Source organism: Hylobates moloch, unplaced genomic scaffold, assembly GCF_009828535.3.
Source record: "Hylobates moloch isolate HMO894 unplaced genomic scaffold, HMol_V3 SCAFFOLD_2, whole genome shotgun sequence".
NCBI lineage: Eukaryota > Metazoa > Chordata > Mammalia > Primates > Hylobatidae > Hylobates > Hylobates moloch.
In genome coordinates, this window is record NW_026652277.1 from 27184331 (window position 1) to 27205806 (window position 21476).

Here is a 21476-nt window from a genome sequence, read left to right on the forward strand (position 1 = left end):
GTAAAATAGACATGACATAAAATGTATGATGTTAACTATTTTTAAGTGTGCAGTTCAGTGGCATTAAATGCATTCACATTGTTGGACAACCACTACCACCAAACATCTCCAGAATGTTTTCATCTTTCTAAACAAATTTTATACCTATTAAACAATACTTATGCATTTCTTCCTCCCTCCAGCCTCTGGCAACCATCATTCTGCTTTTTGTCTCTATGAATTTGACGACTATGTACTTCATATAAGTAGAGTCATACAGTATTTGTTCTTTTGTGTCTGGCTTATTTCAGTTAGCAGAAAGTACTCAAGGTTCATCTGTGTTGTATCATGTTTCCTCAAGGTTCATTGATGTTATATCATGTTATCAGAATTTCCTTTCCTTTTAAGGCTGATGATACTCCATTGTGTATATATACTATGATATGGATTGGCTGTGTCCCCACCCAAATCTCATCTTCAATTGTGGATCCCATAATCCCTACGTGTCGTGGGAGGGACCTGGTGGGAGGTAATTGAATCATAAGGATGGTTACAAGGGTGGTTACCCCTAGGCTGCTGTTTTTGGACAGTGAGTGAGTTCTCACAAGATCTGACAGTTTTACAAGGGCCTTTCCCCCGCTCTTCACTAATAGTTCCCCTTTCTGTTGCCATGAGAAGGATGTGTTTGCTTCCTCTTCTGCCATGATTGTAAGTTTCCTGAGGCCTCCCCAGCCATGTGGAACTCTGAGTCAATTAAATCTCTTTCCTTTATAAATTACCCAGTCTCAGGTATGTCTTTATCAGCAGCATGAGAATAGACTAATACATACTGCATTTTGTTTATAAACGTGTATATTCCCCCAAATTATTTTTGATATTGAAGCATTATACACTACTACTGCAATTATATTTGATTATAATGTATTGTGATAAACCTATAATAAGAGCAACCAGTTTCAAGAACTTTTTATTTACCAGTTTTTAAAATATGCATTATTTATTATCTTTCTCACAACTCTAAAAATGGGATATTATGCTAATTTTAGAGATGAAACTGAATACAGTGAATGTATGTAAATATATCCAGTGATTCATAGAATATGCAGAAGAGCTGGGATTCAAACTTTATGTGCTTAGCTCCGAAGCCTGGGCTCTCTCCCTTCACTCCCTGCCTGTAACTGTTGTGATCATGGTACATTATGTTCTATGTAGTGGAATTTTGCTGGACAGGGAGGCATAGAGTTCAGTTCTGGCAATGACACCCACTTCCTGTGTGACCTGGACCAAGTCATTTGGCTTCACTAAATTGATTCACCATAGAAGGAAAAAAAGAATAACAGTAATATTAAATGATAATAAAAGCTAACATTTTTTAGTGCAAACACTGAGTTTGTTTTGCATTTGCTTTTCAATCTTCACAAAAACACAGTAAGATGTATATATATCCCCTTCCTTTTACACATGCAGAAGCTGACGCACACAGAGGTTAAGTAGTTTGCCCAAGGTCACACCACTGAAAGTGGCGGGCCAAGATTCAAACCTGAGCCAGTCTGGCTCCTGAACCTGCATGTTAACCACTGCTCACTGCTAGGAGGTTGTGAGAATTGAGATAAAGCATGAAAATTGCTTAATTCAATGTCTGACACGCCAGAAACCTCTCAAAAAATGTCAGTCATTGTTTTTATGACCATGATTTATTTGCCATTATTCTGTATCTGGTTCTGAATGGCTGCACCTGCTTTCCCTCTTTTTCTTTTCCTTGAAAATGTTCCAAGGGCAAGAGGGGAGATTGACCATCTATCAGGAAATTGCCCTCCTTGGCTGGAAAAAGCAAAAACAGCAAAGACTGCTACAAAGTCGGTTCAACACCAGGCCTAATGTGCACTGCTATTATTCAGGCTAAATTCAGATGAGCTAGGGACATAGCCCTTGAATGTTGTTTAGCATAATATAATAACATCTGAATTTTAAAAATCTGAATCATTTACCCCAAAGCTAAATTACCAATGCAAATAAGTTTCTGAGCATTCACTGAAAATGTGCTTCTCAAACAAGTTTAATGGGCAAGGAGATGATTAAATAGCTGTGTCCTGCTAAAGTACACAGCTTATTATTACTTATAAAATTCTAAATCATTGTTTATTTAGATTAAGTTTCCCCTCTGATATTATTTTTCAATAGCTACCAATAAATAATCCTAAATTTAGATTTTCTTAATTGTATTGAAATCTTACTGATCTCTTGGTAAAGAATAGTTGTAGTGAATAATTTCATATACCAAGCTTAAGGTTTTGTTTAATGCCTTACTTAACAACACTTGCCTTAACCTTAAAAATAATTTTCAGGAATATGCACTTTTATAAACAAAATGCAGTATGTATTAGTTTGTTCTCATGCTGCTAATAAAGACATACTTCAAGAATGCTGGAACATTCTCATACTCCCAACAACCAACCAGGCAGGCACACATACACCATTTGATACATACTTATTGAGCGACTTTCACAGTCATTTGACTGTGGAGAACACAAAGATAATACAACACAAGAATCTGGCCATTAATATATAATTTCATCACAACACAAATATGTTTATAATTACATACAAATCAAAGAATATTAGAATTTGAAGGTAAGTTAACAATTTTACAAATTCCATAGTCTTTGGAGTTAAAAAACCTTATATCTAATTTAATATTAATTTTTTAAATTACATATTGGATATTGAGTTGATATTGTGCTTTGTGTTGTGTATATTATAATGAATAAACAACAGCTCTTATCATCAAGATATGTATAATCTAGAAGTAAAGACAGGGTATTAAAGTCATGAGCTAAATCAACATTTTCCATTATCTCCCTAAAATGCACAAACTGATGTCTATGTACTTCTCCACCTAACAATCAAGAGGCATGTTTTTCAAGACTTAATTGTGTTCAACAGCTGACCTCATTATGTCAGTTGTACTTCTTTGTAATTATATTACTTTAACTTAACTTACATAAATTAATGAAATATGAGGGTAAAATACCATGTGTATGTTTCTGTGAAAACTGCTTTAATGTTTTGAAATAATTTTATAAAGTCAAGTTGCCAAAGCACTGCTGTTATATTAGGAGTTGAATGAGACAAATTTAAAAGATTAAGAATTATTCCAGAAAGATTCTGCAAACAAATCACTTTGCATTTTAAAATATTGATCAGTATTTAAAAACTGGGGTAAATGGAGTACTTACTATTCAGCCATAAAAAGAATAATATCCCATCATCTGCAACAACATGGATGGAACTGGAGGCCATTATGTTAAGTGAAAAAAGTCAGGCACAGAAAGACAAACTTTGCATGTTCTCACTTATCTGTGGGTGCTAAAAATTAAAACAATTGAACTCATGAAGATAGGTAGTAAAAGGATGGCAGGCCAGGTGCGTAATCTCAGCACTTTCAGAGGCCAAGGCAGGAGGATCACCTAAGATCAGGAGTTCAAGACTAGCCTGACCAACATGGAGAAATCTTGTCTCCACTAAAAATACAAAATTAGCTGGGCGTGGTGGTGCATGCCTGTAATCCCAGCTACTCGGGAGGCTGAGGCAGGAGAATTGCTTGAACCCGGGAGGTAGAGGTTGCAGTGAGCCAAGATCGTGCCATTGCACTCGAGCCTGGGCAACAAGAGCAAAACTCCGCCTCTAAAAAAAAAAAAAAAAAAAGATGGCTGCCAGATGCTGGGAAGAGTAGTCTGGGGGACGTAGTGGAGGAAAGGGGGATGATTAACGGGTACAAAAAAATAGTTAGAAAGAATAAGTAAGGCCCGGTATTTGCTAACACAATAGGGTGACTATAATAAAAAAAATTTAATTGTACATTTCAAAATATCTAAGAGAGTATAACTTGGTTATTTGTAACCCAAAGGATAAATGCTTGAGGTGATCGATACCCTATTTTTCCTGATGGAATTACTATGCATTGCATGCCTGTATCAGAATATCTCACATAACCCATAAATATATGCACCTATTATATACCCACAAAAATTAAAAATAAAAAAATTGAAACTGTAGTTAGTAGAAATACAATTATGATAACCTGTGACCCACGCAAGCATAGCACAGCCTGGACATCAGTCCTATGGAGAAGTGACACAGTTGAAATCTGAAACAGGTAGCACAATGTGAAGAGAAATGCAAAAGTGTCATGAGCAAAAGAAATAGTATATTTAAAGACTTCGTGGCAAAAAAAGATGCAAAAACAACTTAGTGCAGCTGACGTACAAGTGATAGAGGTTGTGAAAAGGGGACAAGTCTGGAGAAATTCTCAGGAGACAGATCTCGACAATGAGGAATTTTTGAATAAATGAGGGGCATGATTTGATTCTCTTAGCAAGATCACTTTGGCCTCCCCAGAACTAGATTTGAGAGGGGAGGGTGAGGAGGAAGCCTGTGGGTAGTGAAGTGGCTCTTCCCCTAATCACTAGGGGAAAGAAGGAGGGAGTTAAGCTTAGTCTAATTGCCAAGAAGATAGAAAGAGCAGATCAAGAGAAATTCAAGAGGTGAAATTAGCATGAACTGGTGAGTAGTCAATGCAGAGGGTAAAGGAGAAGTCAAAACTGACTCTCAGATTTCTGACTTGTTAACTGGGTCATGGTGCCATTTAAAGAAATAGGGAACAACGGGAAAAAAGCAGGTAGAGGAGATAAGGTGATAAGTTCTGCTCAGCTCCATCTCATTATATAAAAAAAGGAAGCTAATTTCTAGAGAGAGTAAGTCTTCTACCTTAAGTAACAAAGCCAGAAATTGAGTTCAGAACTTCTGACCAACACTCCCTCCCTGCCTCTATCAGTCCAATTCCCTTTCTACCCGTATAGTGCAAACACCCACCCATAATTCAATCTACGGTTTTATTCCAGACAGATCATTACAAAACCCCCAGATATGATTATAAATGTTCTTTCATCCCTCTCCATGCTGCCAATTTCATATCTGCCCCCATAAACCCCAAAAAACCTTGGCTTAGCATTGCGTTGAACCTTACCAACAGAAGTTTCACACAGTAAAATCTTTTATCTTTTAAAATCAGTTTCAATGGAAATCTGACCCACAGAAAGATGAATGGAGCAGCCTTCTGTGAAATAGGTTGAAAATAATTGCATGTCAGACAGGGTTTGGAGGGGAGCCAGTGGGGTATTAAGTGAAAATGTGGAGGAACAGACCCTCTGAGACTCTGAATTTGAAACCTCAAATACTAGGGCTGGGAATATTTTATCTTCATTGGTAGGGCATGTGATTTATTTCCTCTGACTGCTAATTGGCACAGAAAGTAGATTAGTGGATTTCAAAAAGGAATTAAACAAAGCTTACCTGGCTTGAAAAATACTTAAGTGGTATTGGTTTGGATTTACAGGCTCCAACAGTGATCAGCATAGCACAGACAGAGCAATGAGGAGTTAAATAAATGGGTACTTCCGAAAATGTTTTTATTTAAAGTCTTTAGCAGAAGATGAGTGAAAAGGGGAAGATTCTAAGCCCTGAATAGAATGGGAACTTGACTTGGTAAAGGCCTCCCTGTATTCAATTATTCTCTTGTGATTGTTCTATTATTGAGAATGCAAAATTTTGGCTGGATAAGAAATATTGCTTTTATCCATTTGTTCTTTCATTCAACTAATATTTATTGAGTGTTCATTGTGCCATGCATTGTTCTAGACCTGTGGTTCTTAATCTGGCAACTGTACATCTCCCCCACCCCCAGGGGATATTTGGCAAAGTTTGAAGTCGTTTTTGGTTCTCACAGCTGAAGTCAGGGTGGCTACCAGCAGTGATGGATGCTTCTGTTAATATCCTACAATGCACAGGACCACTCTCCACAACAAAGAATCAGTAGTATAAATATTGAGAAATCCTGCTCTAGATGCTAGCAATAGAGCAATGAAAAAAAAAAAAAACAAGAAAAACCTCAGCCCTTATGAAACTTATATTTTAATGATAAAAGAGAAACAAAAAACTAGTTAATAAGGAAACATATAGCTACCAGATAGTGACAAGGCACTGTGAAGAAAAATAAAGCAGGTGCTGCTGGTGGTTACTATTGTATAGGAAGAGGTCAGGAAGACCTCAGTAATAAGGTGATTTTTGAGCAGAAACTTAAAGAGAAACAAGTCATGGTACAGTAGTGAAGGTTGATCCCATCCCATTGTTCTGTTTTATTTTGCTTTTTCTTCCAGTACTGCATGAATTCAAGGTAAAGGTAAGTTTAAAATAATTTCTGGGAAAATTATCAGAGCATTCTTGCTTCCCCACACCTCTTTTTATCACTAAAATTGTATACAGGTTTAGACGTAGAGGTATACCATTCTTCATTTTTTACTCATTTTAGAAAAATGAGAAACAGGGTTAGTCTTCCTCTCAACCAATTGAAACAGAGTCCTTTAGTTCAACTTGGTCGATTATTGCAGGTCACAGGTTTGAAACACCAGATATAAAACAGTGATTGATGCATCAGTGTATGTATATGCACACATATATTCTTCATAAGTATGCAGTATATATGCATATAGTATACACAGTGAGTATATTAACATACTCTTTACTACACATGAGGTAATATGAGGGCAGAAAAGGTCATCAGGGTTTGAACATAAACATAAATGTGGAAAAGGATATTTTGAAAATAAGATGAAATTATGATTTGAATGGGTGTTTTTTTTGTTTTTAGTTTGTACACACTTATAAGAACACATAGCAAAAAAGATATAGAATTTGAGCTTTTCTTATAGATTTAACCCAATCCAAAATCTTATTTAATTTATGATTCAGTGAAAGAAAAATCTAACTACAATTGTATGATTCTAATACTCTATATATGAAAAATCAAACACTTAAAAATTTTTGCTCACAACTGCAATTTAATGAACCTTCAAGTTACTCAGAGTTGTTCTGCCTTTTTTTCCAAGGATTCCTTTGTTAAAAGCAATATAATTTTATATCTCAAGTTAATATTTTACTTCTATGCAGAAATGCTGATAATAAAGAAGCAAAAGCACACTATGAGATTATAATTGCAGTATTTTAAAAATATTTAGTAAAGTTTTCAATATTTTAAAAACAGTAGCACCATTGTAACATAATGACAATCCTAAATGTCTGATTGGTGTGGCATTAACAAGCAATTCAAATGCTGAGTATTTCAAATATGTTATTTATATTTTTAGATTTATAGATCTGGTCAACAAAAAAAAAAGGAAATGAGAAAATCACTCTACTTAGAATGTTTGATTATCTCAGAACAAAAATATTTTAATTTCTGTTTCTATATCTGGTTATGAAAATGTGATATTATGTTCAGAGGAATAACTTATCAGTTCTCCAGTACATGGTAGATGTGATTTTTTTTATGCCCTTGCTAATGATGGCAGAATTTTAAAGGATGATTCAACAGAATATAGTATAGAGAAGAGAAATGTGAGACATGAGAAAAATTGATAAATAATTACTTCAGCTGAGTTAGATGCATACCCAGGTGCTGTAACCCTGAAGCCAGAGAAGAGGTAATCAAGAGCTGGCTGAGATGGAATGAGCCATGGAGAAGGACCTCCTTTATTCACCAGGACTTTCACTGCACAATTTTTTCTAGGCACTGTAGATATAAATATGCCTGTCTTCAAGAAGTTCAACTGAGTGAGAGAGACACGGACATGTAAATACCAACTATGTGACATATAGAGAGGGCGTGAGACATGAATATACTTTAGGTGTAATGACTGGGAAGGAGAGACATAAAAAGATGAGTAAGGGTTTATAAAGCAACTGGGATGGGGGTCAGCCCTCCTAATCAAGGCATACCAGTCCAAAGTAGAACTATCCTGCATGATGTAAACCAAAAATAAAATTCTAAGCTCCCCAACCATCTGAATGAACCCCTCCTCTTGGCCAAGGGCATTGCAAAGTTAAACTGGAAAACTAGTTCAGGCCATGATGAGAAAGGGGAGTTGGATATGCCTCATTATTCCCTCATCCCTGTTCGAATTCAGACACAGCTAACCAGCATTAACACTAAAACAGATCCTAAGACCGATAGAACAGATTGTTTAAGTCTGGTAAGAAACATGTACAATCTATTCTCTCTGAAGCCTGCTACCTGGGGTCTTCATCTGTATGAAAACCTTGGTCTCCACAACCCCTTATCTTAACCCTTACATTCCTTTCTATTGATTCTAGGTCTTTAGATAATAACTCAACCAATTGCCAATCAGAAAATCTTTGAATCTGCCTATGAGCTGGAAGCCCCCAGTTGTCCCACCTTTCCTGACCCAAGCTTAAAATGTATAAAACCAAGTTGTAGGTTGACCACCTTGGGCACATGTTCTCGGGATCTCGAGGGCTGTGTCACAGGCCATTGGCCACTCATATTTGGCTCAGAATAAACATCTTCAAGTATTTCACAGAGTTTGACTCTTTTCATTGACAAAAGTAACACTGTCCTCCAGGCCAGAGATGAGATAGAGTCAAATTGGGAAAAGCCTTACATTCCATTTTAATGTTGTAAACCAAGGGCCACCAAACTTTTTTATTATTTTTTATTGTGGTAAAATAGTCAGGACATAAAATTTACCATGTTAACTACTTTTAAGTAAACAGTTCAGTATCATTAAATACATTCACATTACTGTGCAATCATTAGAACTTTTTCATCTTCCCAAATTGAAACTCTACCCATTAAACAATAATTCCCCATTTCCTCATTCCCCCAGCCCCTGGAAACCACCATTCTACTTTTTGTCCCTATGAATTTGACTACTCTATGTACCTCATATAAGTAGAATCATATAGTGTTTGTCCTTTTGTGACTAGCTTATTTTAGTTAGCACAATATCTTTGATGATCATGCATGTAGTGGCATGTCAGAATTTTATTGCAAATGTTTTTATTGTGTCAGTTAAACTGTTCTGTGTATACACCTTTAATATATGTATAGTATTAACGTATCACACACATTATGAAGCATACACAACAATAAATATTTTCAAAAAGCAATACTGAAAAACAAACCTGATTTTTCTTCACACAATAGGTTGTCTATAAAATCTCCAGGGGTTTACATATTCCCCTCTTTAGGTACTGCTGCTAGCTATAGAAAAATAAAAAGTAATGAGGAATGTTAAGCAAAGAAGCCATGTAGTTTGACACTCTGATTCAGTTTTTCACCAAGTACCCTAATCCAGGTAAGTACTCTGTAGTTAGTGATGACAAGGAGTTTTCAAAGACTAGATAATTCAGATAATCAGTTTTGTATTTTTAGAGTAGAATATTCTAGTGATTCTGTGAAGTATGGACTTATTCAATGCAAGTACATATCTTTCTAATTTCCAAGCACATAGAACATTTTGTTGAGAGGCATAAAATAACACAGCTACTGAAAAATACTTGTTGGTCACTGTTCACTTCAAGATTGCCGATAAATGTATCGGCAGAACTTACGGTTCTCTTGATGCTTGTGAGTATTGTTCAAAAGTTTATTAAAATCAGTTGATTTCTTAAAAGCAAACAACAAAACAGGTACTACTACTAAAAACTAAGGTTAGAACAGGAAAACTGCATGATGGTTGAAAAAGCAATGACTTCGGAGCCAAGCAAACCTCAGGAAAACTGACTTCACCAGTTGCTATCAATAGCTATGTGACCACTGGGAGAATGCTTATACCTCTCTTAACCTCTGTTTTATCATCTATAAATATATGGCAATAACTTATTTGCAAAGTTGCTAAGAGCATGAAATGATGTACTGCACCTAAGTGCCTACTACAGATGTTCAGTTGGTGTTTGTACCTGCTCTTCTATGTAGAAATCCCCAAATACAAAAAACTAGTATTATTACCTTGTTCCATGTATGAGGACCAGCATAATCCCTCTGCCTGGAATGCCTTCTGCCCCTAAAAGTTCTAATTGGATTTCAAGATTCAGATTTCAATGTATTTTCTTTTGGCATTTCAGAGGTGCAATTAAGCTCTTTCTTATCATAGCTCCTATATTGCTTTATTTGTGTCTCTAATAATAATAACCACTTAATATGTGATGGATGCCATGTTAGCACTAGTTCCCCTTCAAGGAAGGGATAAGTTATTATTTCAGCTGCCGGGAGTGCAACCAGCAGATACGCCCTCTTTAGGAATTATCTCAGATGAAAGCACCTCTCAGGCCATGCCCTTTCCCAAGATAGCCACATCCCTAAACGTAAAGTGTGATACAAGGGCCCACGTCCTTCACAACACTGGGGACAACTTCAAAAAATCATCCGTCTTCAGAACTCCCCTCAGAGTTGGCTAAAGCTTCCAATGAGACCACATCACAGCTCGGCCTTTCCCTCTGCCCAGGCTTATGTCCTTCCCTTTTCTTCCCCAGGTAGTGGTCACAAAAATGTTGCCTCGTAACTCCCCTCCACCCTAATCTCTATTTCAGAATTTGCAAGTTGGAAACCCAATTTGCAGTATACTTCAGGCCCTTGTTACATTACTACAATAATTTGTTCACAACCTGTCTCACTCAATGGGCTGGGTGTGCTTCTGATATTTTAAAAAATATTCTTAGGACCTAGTCATACCTGGCACATATGAATACCTAGCAAATATTTATTGAATCAATTCATTTAGAAATAGATCCTATTTTTCTTGGCCAGGAAATTCTTTCTATTCTCTTCTTTAATTAAATTTATTTATTTATAATCTTTCTTTACAGAAAAAGAATGTAAAGAAGTTAACAGAAAGTTAACTACCATTACATAGTGGGAAAGTGAGAATGACAGAATTGTAAAAGCAAGTATGTCATAAGGATCAATATAGTTGTAATTATTCATTGGATATTTTAAAGTCATTCAGTAAATAGTCATTGAGCAGAATAACTGTATACCAGGCATTGCTTAAATGCTAAGTCTTTTTCCCCAAGGAGAACTATATTCAAATGACAGCGAAAGCCAAAAATAGAATAAAGTAGTATAATTTCAGAGTAATAGGTGGTATGAAAGCCACTGAGGGGGATCAGAACACACCATCCCTAAATATGCCACTTTGGGATATTGATTATTTTGAGCTGGAGATGCTCAGTAGCAGATGCAGGAAGGGCTCTCTGCCTTTTCCTTTTTTACTTAAAAGCAGAGTGTAAATTTACCATGAGAAAAGTGCCCTCCCTGTATCACCAAGAAGGGAATATTCTCATCATCAGAGACAGGGAGTTGACACAGAGATGAATCTACACAAACAAATCTTACAAAAATAACCCTTATCTTCCATTAGCTTCTCCCAAGTATTTCCTAGTCACTTTTCCACAATTTCTTTCCCCAATCCTAAACTCTTTTATTTTGGCTTTGTCATAGCTCCACAATTATGACCTTTCTTAAAATGTTATATAAACCCCTAGGTCTAACTTCTCCTTTGAGGTTTTTACTCCTTTCTTCCTACAAAGCCCCCCATGACACATAAAAATATTAACCTCAAGTAAAAATTGTATGCTTTTTCTTTTGTTAGTACGTCTTTTGTCTGTACAATTCACAGGTCCTAGTCACAGAATTTAAGAGGGTAGAGGAAAAGTATTTCCTCACCTACATCACTTTAGGTCGGATGGTCAGGAAGGGACTCCCAAAAAAGGTGATAAAAAGGCTTCAGTGATAAAAATCCACACTTGCAGAGATTTGGGGAAAGAAACTTTTATTTTATTTTATTTTATTCTATTTTATTTTAGTTTATTTTAGTTTTGTTTAGTAGTTTAGTTTAGTTTAGTTTAGTTTAGTTTAGTTTAGTTTAGTTTAGTTTAGTTTAGTTTAGTTTAGTTTAGAGACTCCAGGCTGGAGTGCAGTGGCATGATCTGAGCTCACTGTAACTTCTGCCTCTCAGGTTCTAGTGATTCTTGTACCTCAGCCTCCCAAGTAGCTGGGATTACTGGCATGCACCACCAACCAGCTAATGTTTTTGTTTGTTTGTTTTTTCTTAGTAGAGACAGCGTCTCACCATGTTGCACAGACTGGTCTCAAACTCCTGGGCTCAAGCGATAAACCCACCTTGGCCACCCAAAGTGCTGGGATTACAGGCCTGAGCCACCACACCCTGCCTATATGGGCAAGAAACTTTTAGACAGACAAAATAGTTAATATAAAGGCCAGGGAACAAAAACAAATTTGACCCTAAGCTCCTAGCAGCTAAATATAGTAAATTGCTTGTTTTTATCTGGGAGGGGATGTGTTTTTATTCTTAAGGAGAGTCAGCTTTCCATTGAATAAAATCTGGATGGCACTGAGAGAGGTAAACAATGTCTTCATCAACCATTTCACAACAAACACAGAAGGAGAAATCTGTGATGGCTTTCTGTAGTGACACTGGAGACCTAACATTAAGAAGCATTCAGGAAAGACAGTTTATGTGAGGTGCTATAATGACTCACAATACTTAGAGTAGTAGCTAGATGACATGACCTTTAAGTTTTCTTCTTTAAGTAAGAATTGTATGTCAGTCTAAGATTGCATTCTCTATCGAGGGCTTCAGTGCAGGTATCTTAGACTATTCATTTATTCTCTGGTTCATTAATCAAGAAAAAAATTGTTCAGAAAACCTTGGACAAAGTCTTTAATCACAGCACTCCGTGTTTCTGCTGCATTTAAGTTATGACTCACAATTTAAGCTGACTTCATAGAATTCTACTGAAATATCACCTATCCAGATAAAAAGTTGCTTGTTTCCCACATACAATTCAATTCTTTTTATTTGCAAATGTATTCCCTCCTCTCATTGCTGTAGAATAGGACTCTCAGTTATTCTGATATATATTAAGTTTTATTGAGATGCAAATAAATGACAACAGGCATAAAATTAAAGAAAGATGAGTTTCAGTGTCAAGATGCTCAATGAAGCAGGAAATGGAGATCATTAAGCTATTACTATAAGACAGGTTTGCTTAACCTACCTTGGTAATTTTGTTCCCTGACAACTAAACAAAAAAAGTATTTATTAAACAGTGACACTCTGGCAGGGACATGCCACTATAAGTCAAAAGAAAGAAAATATATTCCAAAGTGAAAAACGGCAAGTTAAGCTTTATTATGGTAGCAGAGAAATGTCATCACATTACAAAACATGTGCTGCAACCATCAAATGGCTTTGACTTCTTAGTAAATCATGTGTAAAATACCTACTCAGTCAACTAGTTAAATTCATTCCGTTTTGCAAATATTTCAAGCATGCGATATCTCAAACCCAAGACCTACCACCTGTTTTTCTCAATGATAAAATCAGAACTGAAGAGAAGTGATGTTGGGATTCAGTAACAGTGTATGTGACAGCATCTGGCTAGTATAGTTCCTAGTAGATAACGTAACACAAATACTCAATCTCTCCCTTCCCTCCCCTTCCCTCTTACTTTCACAATCTAGTGTAGAAGAAGGGTTATATTCTGAAATAGATTACAGCCAAAAACCACACATAGCTGCCTCCTTTGTGGGACCTAGATCAAAGATACAGATGGAGGCCAGCATACCAGATCTACATATTTAGAAGTTATAAATGAAGCTGGCAAACTATTAAATAAAATGTGATATTTCCTTCTGTCTTGATAAATATATTTTATAACAATCTGAAAGGCCAACTTCTAATTTATATTTCTCATATCCCTCAGAGTTTTATGCCAAAATTGGGCAGGGGGCCATGGGACACACGCACTCCTACCTAGTCTTGAGGCTTGAATCCCTATTCTTCTCTCTACCAGCTTTCCCACCCAGAGGAACCCGGTAAGCATGATCTGAGCACTCCAGCATGATCAAGCTCCAGAAACACCCCCATCATCAATTATCCTTTAGGCCTAAGAGCATGCACACCAGCAACCACGGTCTGCCCTTGAGAGCGTGGGGTAAGAAGTGGTCCAAGCAACTGTTGGAGCCAGTACTGAGGCCTGTTGAACAGAAAATTCCAGTCTCAGATACAGTCTAGAAGTGAAGATAGGACTCCCAAATAAGCCATAACTTTGAGTCTTGACTGGTTCTAAGAATGATACTGCTTATAAATTTGGCAACTCTTGCAATAATTCTACTTTTATCAGGAAATCAATATTCATAAAGGTAATGATGCTAATATGATTATGGCATCAAGAAAAAGGAATTCTATAAGCAGAGGTTTTTTTTTTTTCTCTCTTCCTGTGTCAACAGAAACAAGATGAATGTGGCTTGGGTGCTTTTCTCTCTCCCATCTTTTCTCCAACTCTATTACCATTTTAAGGTATATTTCTATTCATTCTTGCTGCTTGCTTGGTTTCTATCTGTCTCTCCCCTCCCTTTCTCTCTCTCCTTCCTTTCTTTCATTCCTTCTTCCTCTTGATGTCTCATTTTGATAAACCCATAATTTTTATAAACACAAAAAAAGCACAACTAGAAATTGTGTTTGCTACTTTTAAGAAAGTTACACCTAAAGTCATATCGGCCAAACACAGGAATAAATTTGCCCATCACAATGTGGTGGTAGTAGAATAGCTCGAACAGTCTGAATTTCTGTGACTCGCACATTATTTGACACAAATGGTCCTTCTAAAAACTGCAAGATGTCTCTACCAAAAAAAATAGGAAAGTAAAATACCGTGCTTTACACTGGTTTCTATACATGCAGTAAGACAAAAGTTACTGCGTTTTTAAAGCGTCTTGCCTTTTAGAAAGATTTGCCCTTCAAAGTATGACACACACCTGTTTGTACTGGTGTCACATTACTGATTCAAATACTTCCCATTTCACTGTGGAGTGTATGAAGGCAGATAAAGCGGAAGGAGCTACTCACTAATCAAAGAACAGGCACGAACAAAAAGGGTTTGTAGCACTGGGATAGAAACATGCACAGGAGGCTGGACAATTTGTTTTACTCCATTCTTCATTTGGCCTTGAACAAAACTCACCAAGTCTTCCAGTGTTAATTTCTGCTCCCTGACAGACTGTCTATATACTTAAAAAACATTTTAAATTAAATGCCCTCATAGTCTTACCAAGTCTAATTTATTATTTGAGCCACTTGTCCCCACATGGCACAATATGTTATTTTGTTTAAGTTCATACAGTAGGGTGGTTCATCTTTAGCACCATATTAAGACAACTTTGGGTCTCATAAAGATAACTTTTCTTAATGAGAATGACACAATAGCCTTTGCAAAAATAGCAGGTACCACAGACCCACTATGAAATGGAGACGTAATTTTTGCCTTGTGTTACCGGCAGTGGTAATGGGTAATAGCATTTTACCCGTGTATTCTCACCTTTTCACCTGGTGTTGGATAAACAAAAATATACATTGGCCACAAAATTAACCAGAAGTTTAGTGTGGCCATAGAGGATAAAGGTAACCGACCCATCTCGGTTGGTTTGGGCTGCTATAACAAATATATTAGAGTCTAGGTGGCTTAAGTTTACCAAAAATTTATTTTTCACAGTTCTGGAGGCTGGAAAATCTAGAATCAAGTTGGTCTTATTCCTAATGCGGAAGATCTTATTCCTGCTGAGAGCCCACTTCCTGGTTTGCACATGGTCACCTTCTTGTATCCTGACATGGCTGAGAGCAGAGAGAACAAGCTCTCTCTTGTCTTTTTTTTTTTTAAGGGACACTAATCCCATTCACGAAAGCTTCACCCTTAATACCTAATTACCTCCCAAAGACCCCACCTCCTAATACTGTCACACTGGGGATTAGGTTTCACATGGGAATTTTAGAGGAACACAAACATTCAGTCCATAGTACCCATACTGAGACGAAACCTATAATGTCAGTGATATAATTCATATATGGTTTTCAGAAAAGACTCCTGAATGTTAGTAAACTTTTGTTCTTTTTGTTCTTTAAATTTTACAGTAACTTTCAATAAAAAGTCTAATCATTGCAAAAAAGCATCTCAAGTACACATACGAACACATACACGTACATACATGTATATCTATATCTACATACTGGAGATATATATATACACACATATATATACACACATATATATCTGCATATGCACAGACAGACTTCTGTATAACTATTTAAATTAGGCATATTTCAAATGTAGAGATCATGTATGTAAGTATTTATGAAACCCTTTCTGAGTTTTTACAACTCAACCACTAAATTTCTTGTATTTAGGTAATTTCTATGGCTCCCAGTAGAATGGAAATGAGGAATTGAGCTAGCGGAAGTTAAGATGGCTCTTGTTACAAACAGAAGAGGAATTCTTGAAATATGGTTGTTGTGTGCTCTGAAAGGTCGAGTTGGGAATGAAACAGGCTTCCACTAAGAATTACTTATTATATAAATTCTGTACCTTTTAATCTCTGATGTTCATTTAACTGAAAAATCATCTTTCTGATAGAAACATGTGTCCTCACATATTTAGATAAATACAGTGGCTCTTATTTCAGGCCGTGGTGTCTTCACACCAGTTTCCTGCTTGGGCCTGGTCATTCATGTCATTCACTCTATTTAACAGTTGCTAAGTGTTTACTGTATTCTGGGCTGCTGAGATGAAACAGTTAACAAGACAGGTAGGGTTTCTTTCATGGTGTATGAGAGGGGAGGGAGAGAAAAGGGAGGGGAACGACAGTCAATAACAGGTGATAAACAAGGAAACAAAAACAATTTCAGACAGAGCTAAATAGAGTGAAGAGGTTAAAATGCCCTTCTCTTACGTGTACCTTCCCTCATCCCTACCCTTATCATTTCTTAGAGACACCAATTTCTGACAACCTCCTTCATGCAGTCCCGAATAGACTGTTTCCTCCTTTTGTGGACCCACTGATCCTACCTCCACTTCTAGCATGCCACTTTATTGTATTTATTTGTTTACCTGTCTTATCTTCCCCAACCAGACTTTGAGCCTCTTTGGAGTAAAGGTCAGACATGTTTTCTTAATGATTTTGTAGTTGTAATTCCTGGCACATATTCTGTTTTTGCTCTTCATTGTAACCCTCAAGACACAGCATCTAAAACATTCAATAAATGTCAATTTGCCAAATGTGTATGATTTTACAATTTGTATTCTTTCCAGTGTATCAAGGGCCTTGAGAAAAATTAATTTCAAAGAACAAGGTATAACATATTCAATAAATGCTAGTCAACTGAATTAATCTGTTCAAGGAGTAAGGGAGCCTAAGGGTAGCCTTTCTATTATTGTACAACTCAAGGCTTAGTAGGAATGACTATGTTGATGTGATCACAATCTTCTGCAAAGGTTTTAGGATGTCCTCATTAGAGCCATGTTCTATCATTTTAATTCAGCCAGTGTACCATTTTAAAAATTGTTATTACGACTTAAGTTTCATGCTACTAAAGTGATGTGAGAAATTGAATTGAACAGATAGACTATGTATTATGAGTTAAAAGACAAGCTCAAGAGCGCCAAAGAAAGAGCCTAGGTCTTCCAGAACCCAGAGAACTTGCTTCCCCCGAGAGTTAGAGCAGTGAATTTTACTCAAGTAATATAGCATTGAAGGACAACCAATTAAATAACTAATTAAATAACCAGCTAAATAATTTGCGGAACGTGGTGTTGCCAGAAATTCCAGTATTTGAAAGCACTCTTCGACCTCACAAGAGCTTTAGGCCATCTGTCTGAGGGCTCTAACCAGTCCCGGTGTTTATTCAGTGCCTCCCAGGGACTACCAGTTCCAAGAAAGGGAGAGGAAAAGCTCTCGGCATTTGAATAATAAAGAGCTTCTTAAGGTGATTTAGGACTCATCTGCATAATAATGGGTATTGTACAGGCCAGAGAACAAACGCACAGAACTGATTGCTTTGAACATTAATGAGAAAATGCCTTCCCTTCTTGCCAAAGCTGTTCTAGTTGAACCATGCTAAAAGCTCTATGAGGCATTCGATAATCAGACTTGGATTCTTTTAAGGGTTACGTTTTTAAAATGTTACTTCTCAGGAGGCCAGCCTATCTTTATGGCTTATGTGCTCCTCTATACTTCTTGGTGATTTTTCTCAAGCACAGACTAGAAGCATGTGTTAGCTTCTGAGTTTTGCCTTCCACCTTCAAAGAATCCAACAAAGCACAGGAAAGCCACAAATCAAATGAAGTGCGTAAAAAGCCTGAGGTCTTCTGCAAAGTAACCAACCCATGTCTTCTCTATTGTGTGGTCATAGACTTATTTTTTTAGGAAAATTTAGTAAGCAAAAATTTGTGAGTAGCAAAAATTATTTTCTGTTTTTATTTTGCTAATAGAGGCTCTGATAGATGCTGAATTAGTGAAACTCAGACAGAAAAAACATGTCATTAGGCATGTTTTTATAAAACAATGGGCTTTTCCTGAATTTCTAGATGTGGCCTCTTCATCAAAGGACAAAAAAGAATTGAAAAAGAGAAATAAGGTATACAAACTTCGATTAATATTGGGCAAGTTCTGTTTTATCATTATGGTACCCATTATTCCTAAAATTTGTCAGCCAGCATACTAGATGTTTTATGTAATTATCTAATTTCAATCTCCCAACAACACTATGTGGCAAGTATCATTAGGCCCACTTTCACAGACAGGAAAATTGAGGCTCAGATATTTAAAGTAATTTGCTCAAGTTCTAATTGGTAGTAAGTTGAAGAACCAGGATTAGAAACTAAATGTGTATGCTTTTAAATTCTCGTGGTACATATTCATCATGGAATACTACACAGCCAGAAGAAAGAACAAAATCATGTCCTTTGCAGCAACATGGATACAACCGGAGGCCATTATCCTAAGCAAATTAATGCTGGAACAGAAAACCAAATACTGCATGTTCTCACTTATGAGTGAGAGCTAAACATTAGACATACATGGACATAAAGGTGGCAGCAATAGATACTGGGGACTACTGGAGTGGGGAGAAAGGGACAGAGGCAAGGGCTGGAAAACTACCTATTGGGTACTATGCTCAGTACCCAGGTGATGAGATCATTTGTACCCCAAATTGCAGCATCACACAAAATACCCATGTAACAAACACACACATATACCCCCTGAATCTAAAATAAAAGTTGAAATTTTAAGACATCCATTCTTTCCGATGTATCCATTGCCTTGAGAAAAATTAATTTCAAAGATTAAACAATGCCCTCCTTCATTTAAAAAGAAAAAAAGCATTTGAGGATAAGATTGATGCTGTGCTTTAGTGCTGAACTACCAGTAATTTTTTTTTATTTTTACACATTAACTTATAGTAATAATTTTTAGATTTAATTTAAATGCATTTAATTTAACTTATTTAACTTAATTAATTTGCATAACTAAATCTAAGCTCATATTTGTGGAAAGAAATTTGTTAAATATAAGCATGTCCTATCGGTCTTTCTGACCTCATCATAGTTTTTAAATCCAAAACGACAGCTCACAGTGGGATGATGAGAGTTCAAACACACCTTGTGCTAAAAGCAGGAGAGGCAAGTTCTGGAGGACCACATAACAAGTACTGAAGAGAAGACTTAAAATGCTGCCCAATATCAACATCAAAATGAAGTTTTACTAGAACAAATGACCTTCAGGAAACAGAGGAGAGAAAGAAAGGATAGTTAGGACAGGATATAGATGAAGGCCCTGAAACAAATGATGTGCTGTCATAACTGTGCCAAATTATCTTTGTACCATCACAAAATAAACAAGTTATTTCCTCAAATGTCATTCAAAATAAGCATGCTAAACATTTCTTACCATATTTGAGTATTATTCAATTTACTCAAAGGAAATGATCACCTAAGTGAATTTCAGCAAATCTTGTTATACCGTCTCTCTGACTATAACATTCCTTCTTTGTCATAGACAAGATTATAGTTTCATGCCCCTATTTAAGATGACCACAATCACAGTTCAGTACAATTACCTAAATAGATCTCATGGTGTAATATCACATCTGTACCCATTGAGATAAACAATCTTTTGTAGGTTTCTAAATCATTTGCTTTCTAGTGTTTCCCACTTCTTAAGTTGGGTAGAGAAGGGAGAAGAAAAGAGGAAGGTAGAAAAAAATGATTACCCTCACCAGGAAAAAAAAAAAAAAGAAAGAAAAACCCAGCAATATTAAGAGTAATTCAGAATTGACTCTTTAACATTGAATTACATAATAAATTTTTTTCCTATAATTTACAGGTCACATTTACTTTCATCTTCTTATTTTGTGGGAAGGAGAGGTGGTATTCAATTTTCTCCTCTGCCTTTTGTGTTTTCTTTGCAATTGGAAACATAGCAGAAATGGAGCTGGGAGTGCAGTAACTGGGACAATTGATTTCTTTTTGGTTACCTTGTAATTTCTGGTTGTATTCAGTCCTGTCAGATTGGCTCCTCCTCAAGGTGCCAGAGTGGTCCCCAGAAACACTGCTCTCAACCACAGTGTCAGTCTTCCTTCTCTCCAGCATATAGAGTCTGGACCTCAAGAAGGCCAGATTCTTTTTCTTGGTGACCATGTTTTCTTTCCCAGTGGCTTCTTTGGGCTCCATATTAGGCAAAGATAAGCTTTGGAGGCTTGCAGGGAATGGCTGGTTGCTAAGGTGCCTCAGGGTGAGGGTTAAAGCTACTAGAGTGATGAGTTTATCTGCCCCCTTCTAACTAAACCGCTTCACTCCAGGGTTACCTGGCTGTGACTGCCACCACCTCTACGAAGTCCCAGAGCTCCACCCACATGAGGTCATTCTTTTTTAAACCTAGAATCCAACAGGGGAAGCTGCCACCTGTTACCTGAGAGACTTGCGGCACAGAGCTAGGCAAAGCAGGGACTGTGCTGTCACATGCTACTGAAGCAAACAAAAATCCCATTGTGTGGAGTGAGGGGTGGGGAAAAAGGAAAGTGAACAAGGTGAGGCAGTGAGGAAGGAAGTACACGTTAGCATAACCCGCTGTTTATGGGTTTAATGTGTGCCCATGGGTGTGTGCAGGTGCACTCAGGACACTGTGTTGTGGTCTGCTGCCTGGAGGCAGACTGGGGCTTGTGTGTGGCTTTTGGCTAGAGTTACTCACAGGTGACCCATGGAGTCAGTGCAGGGGCTATGAGACTTTGCATTTGCATCAAAACAGTGAGTACAGAATCATTTTCAGTGATTACTGTGCACACTCAAAGTTATGCTTCTGCCTTTAAACGTTGAACATTCAGCAATTATTTACTGAAAACATACTTGCCAAACCCTGATCTGCATTCCTGAGGAAATAAGGATTCACACGTGAGAGTCATCTGGCAGCAGGCAAAAGAAGTGGAGGGGAATGCCCATAGAGGCCTAGAGCCTTTTCAGATTTCTCACTCTCCACAGGCTGCCCTTGCCTGAAATTAATCCTTCCATGGTCCCACCCTGTTCTTCTATGTTCTGGTCCTTAGGAAAATAAGCTCCGTGTCAGGGTTCAATTTCTATAAGATCTTTTCCCTGTCCCTTTCATAGATGCAGTGCCAGAAAAGGGCATCCCACCTTGGGAATTTAAGAAGAGGAAAAGTGTTTGAAACTGAAGAGGCACTACACTTCTAGAAAGTAGAAAGGATAGGGCAGGGATTGAAAGAGAGAAAGGC

General features: G+C 37.0%; 1 protein-coding gene across 1 annotated transcript in view; it reads right to left on the minus strand.

Moving 5' to 3' along the window:
* The window catches only part of ARHGEF38 (Rho guanine nucleotide exchange factor 38), a 141971-nt gene extending 121404 nt beyond the window's left edge, over nucleotides 1-20567 (minus strand). Inside the window, exon 1 of the mRNA XM_032163596.2 lies at nucleotides 20226-20567. Within this exon, the coding sequence (XP_032019487.1) occupies nucleotides 20226-20421 (196 nt within the window). The 5' untranslated portion in view covers nucleotides 20422-20567. The remainder of the gene's footprint in view (nucleotides 1-20225) is intronic.
* Nucleotides 20568-21476: the final 909 nt, after the last annotated feature.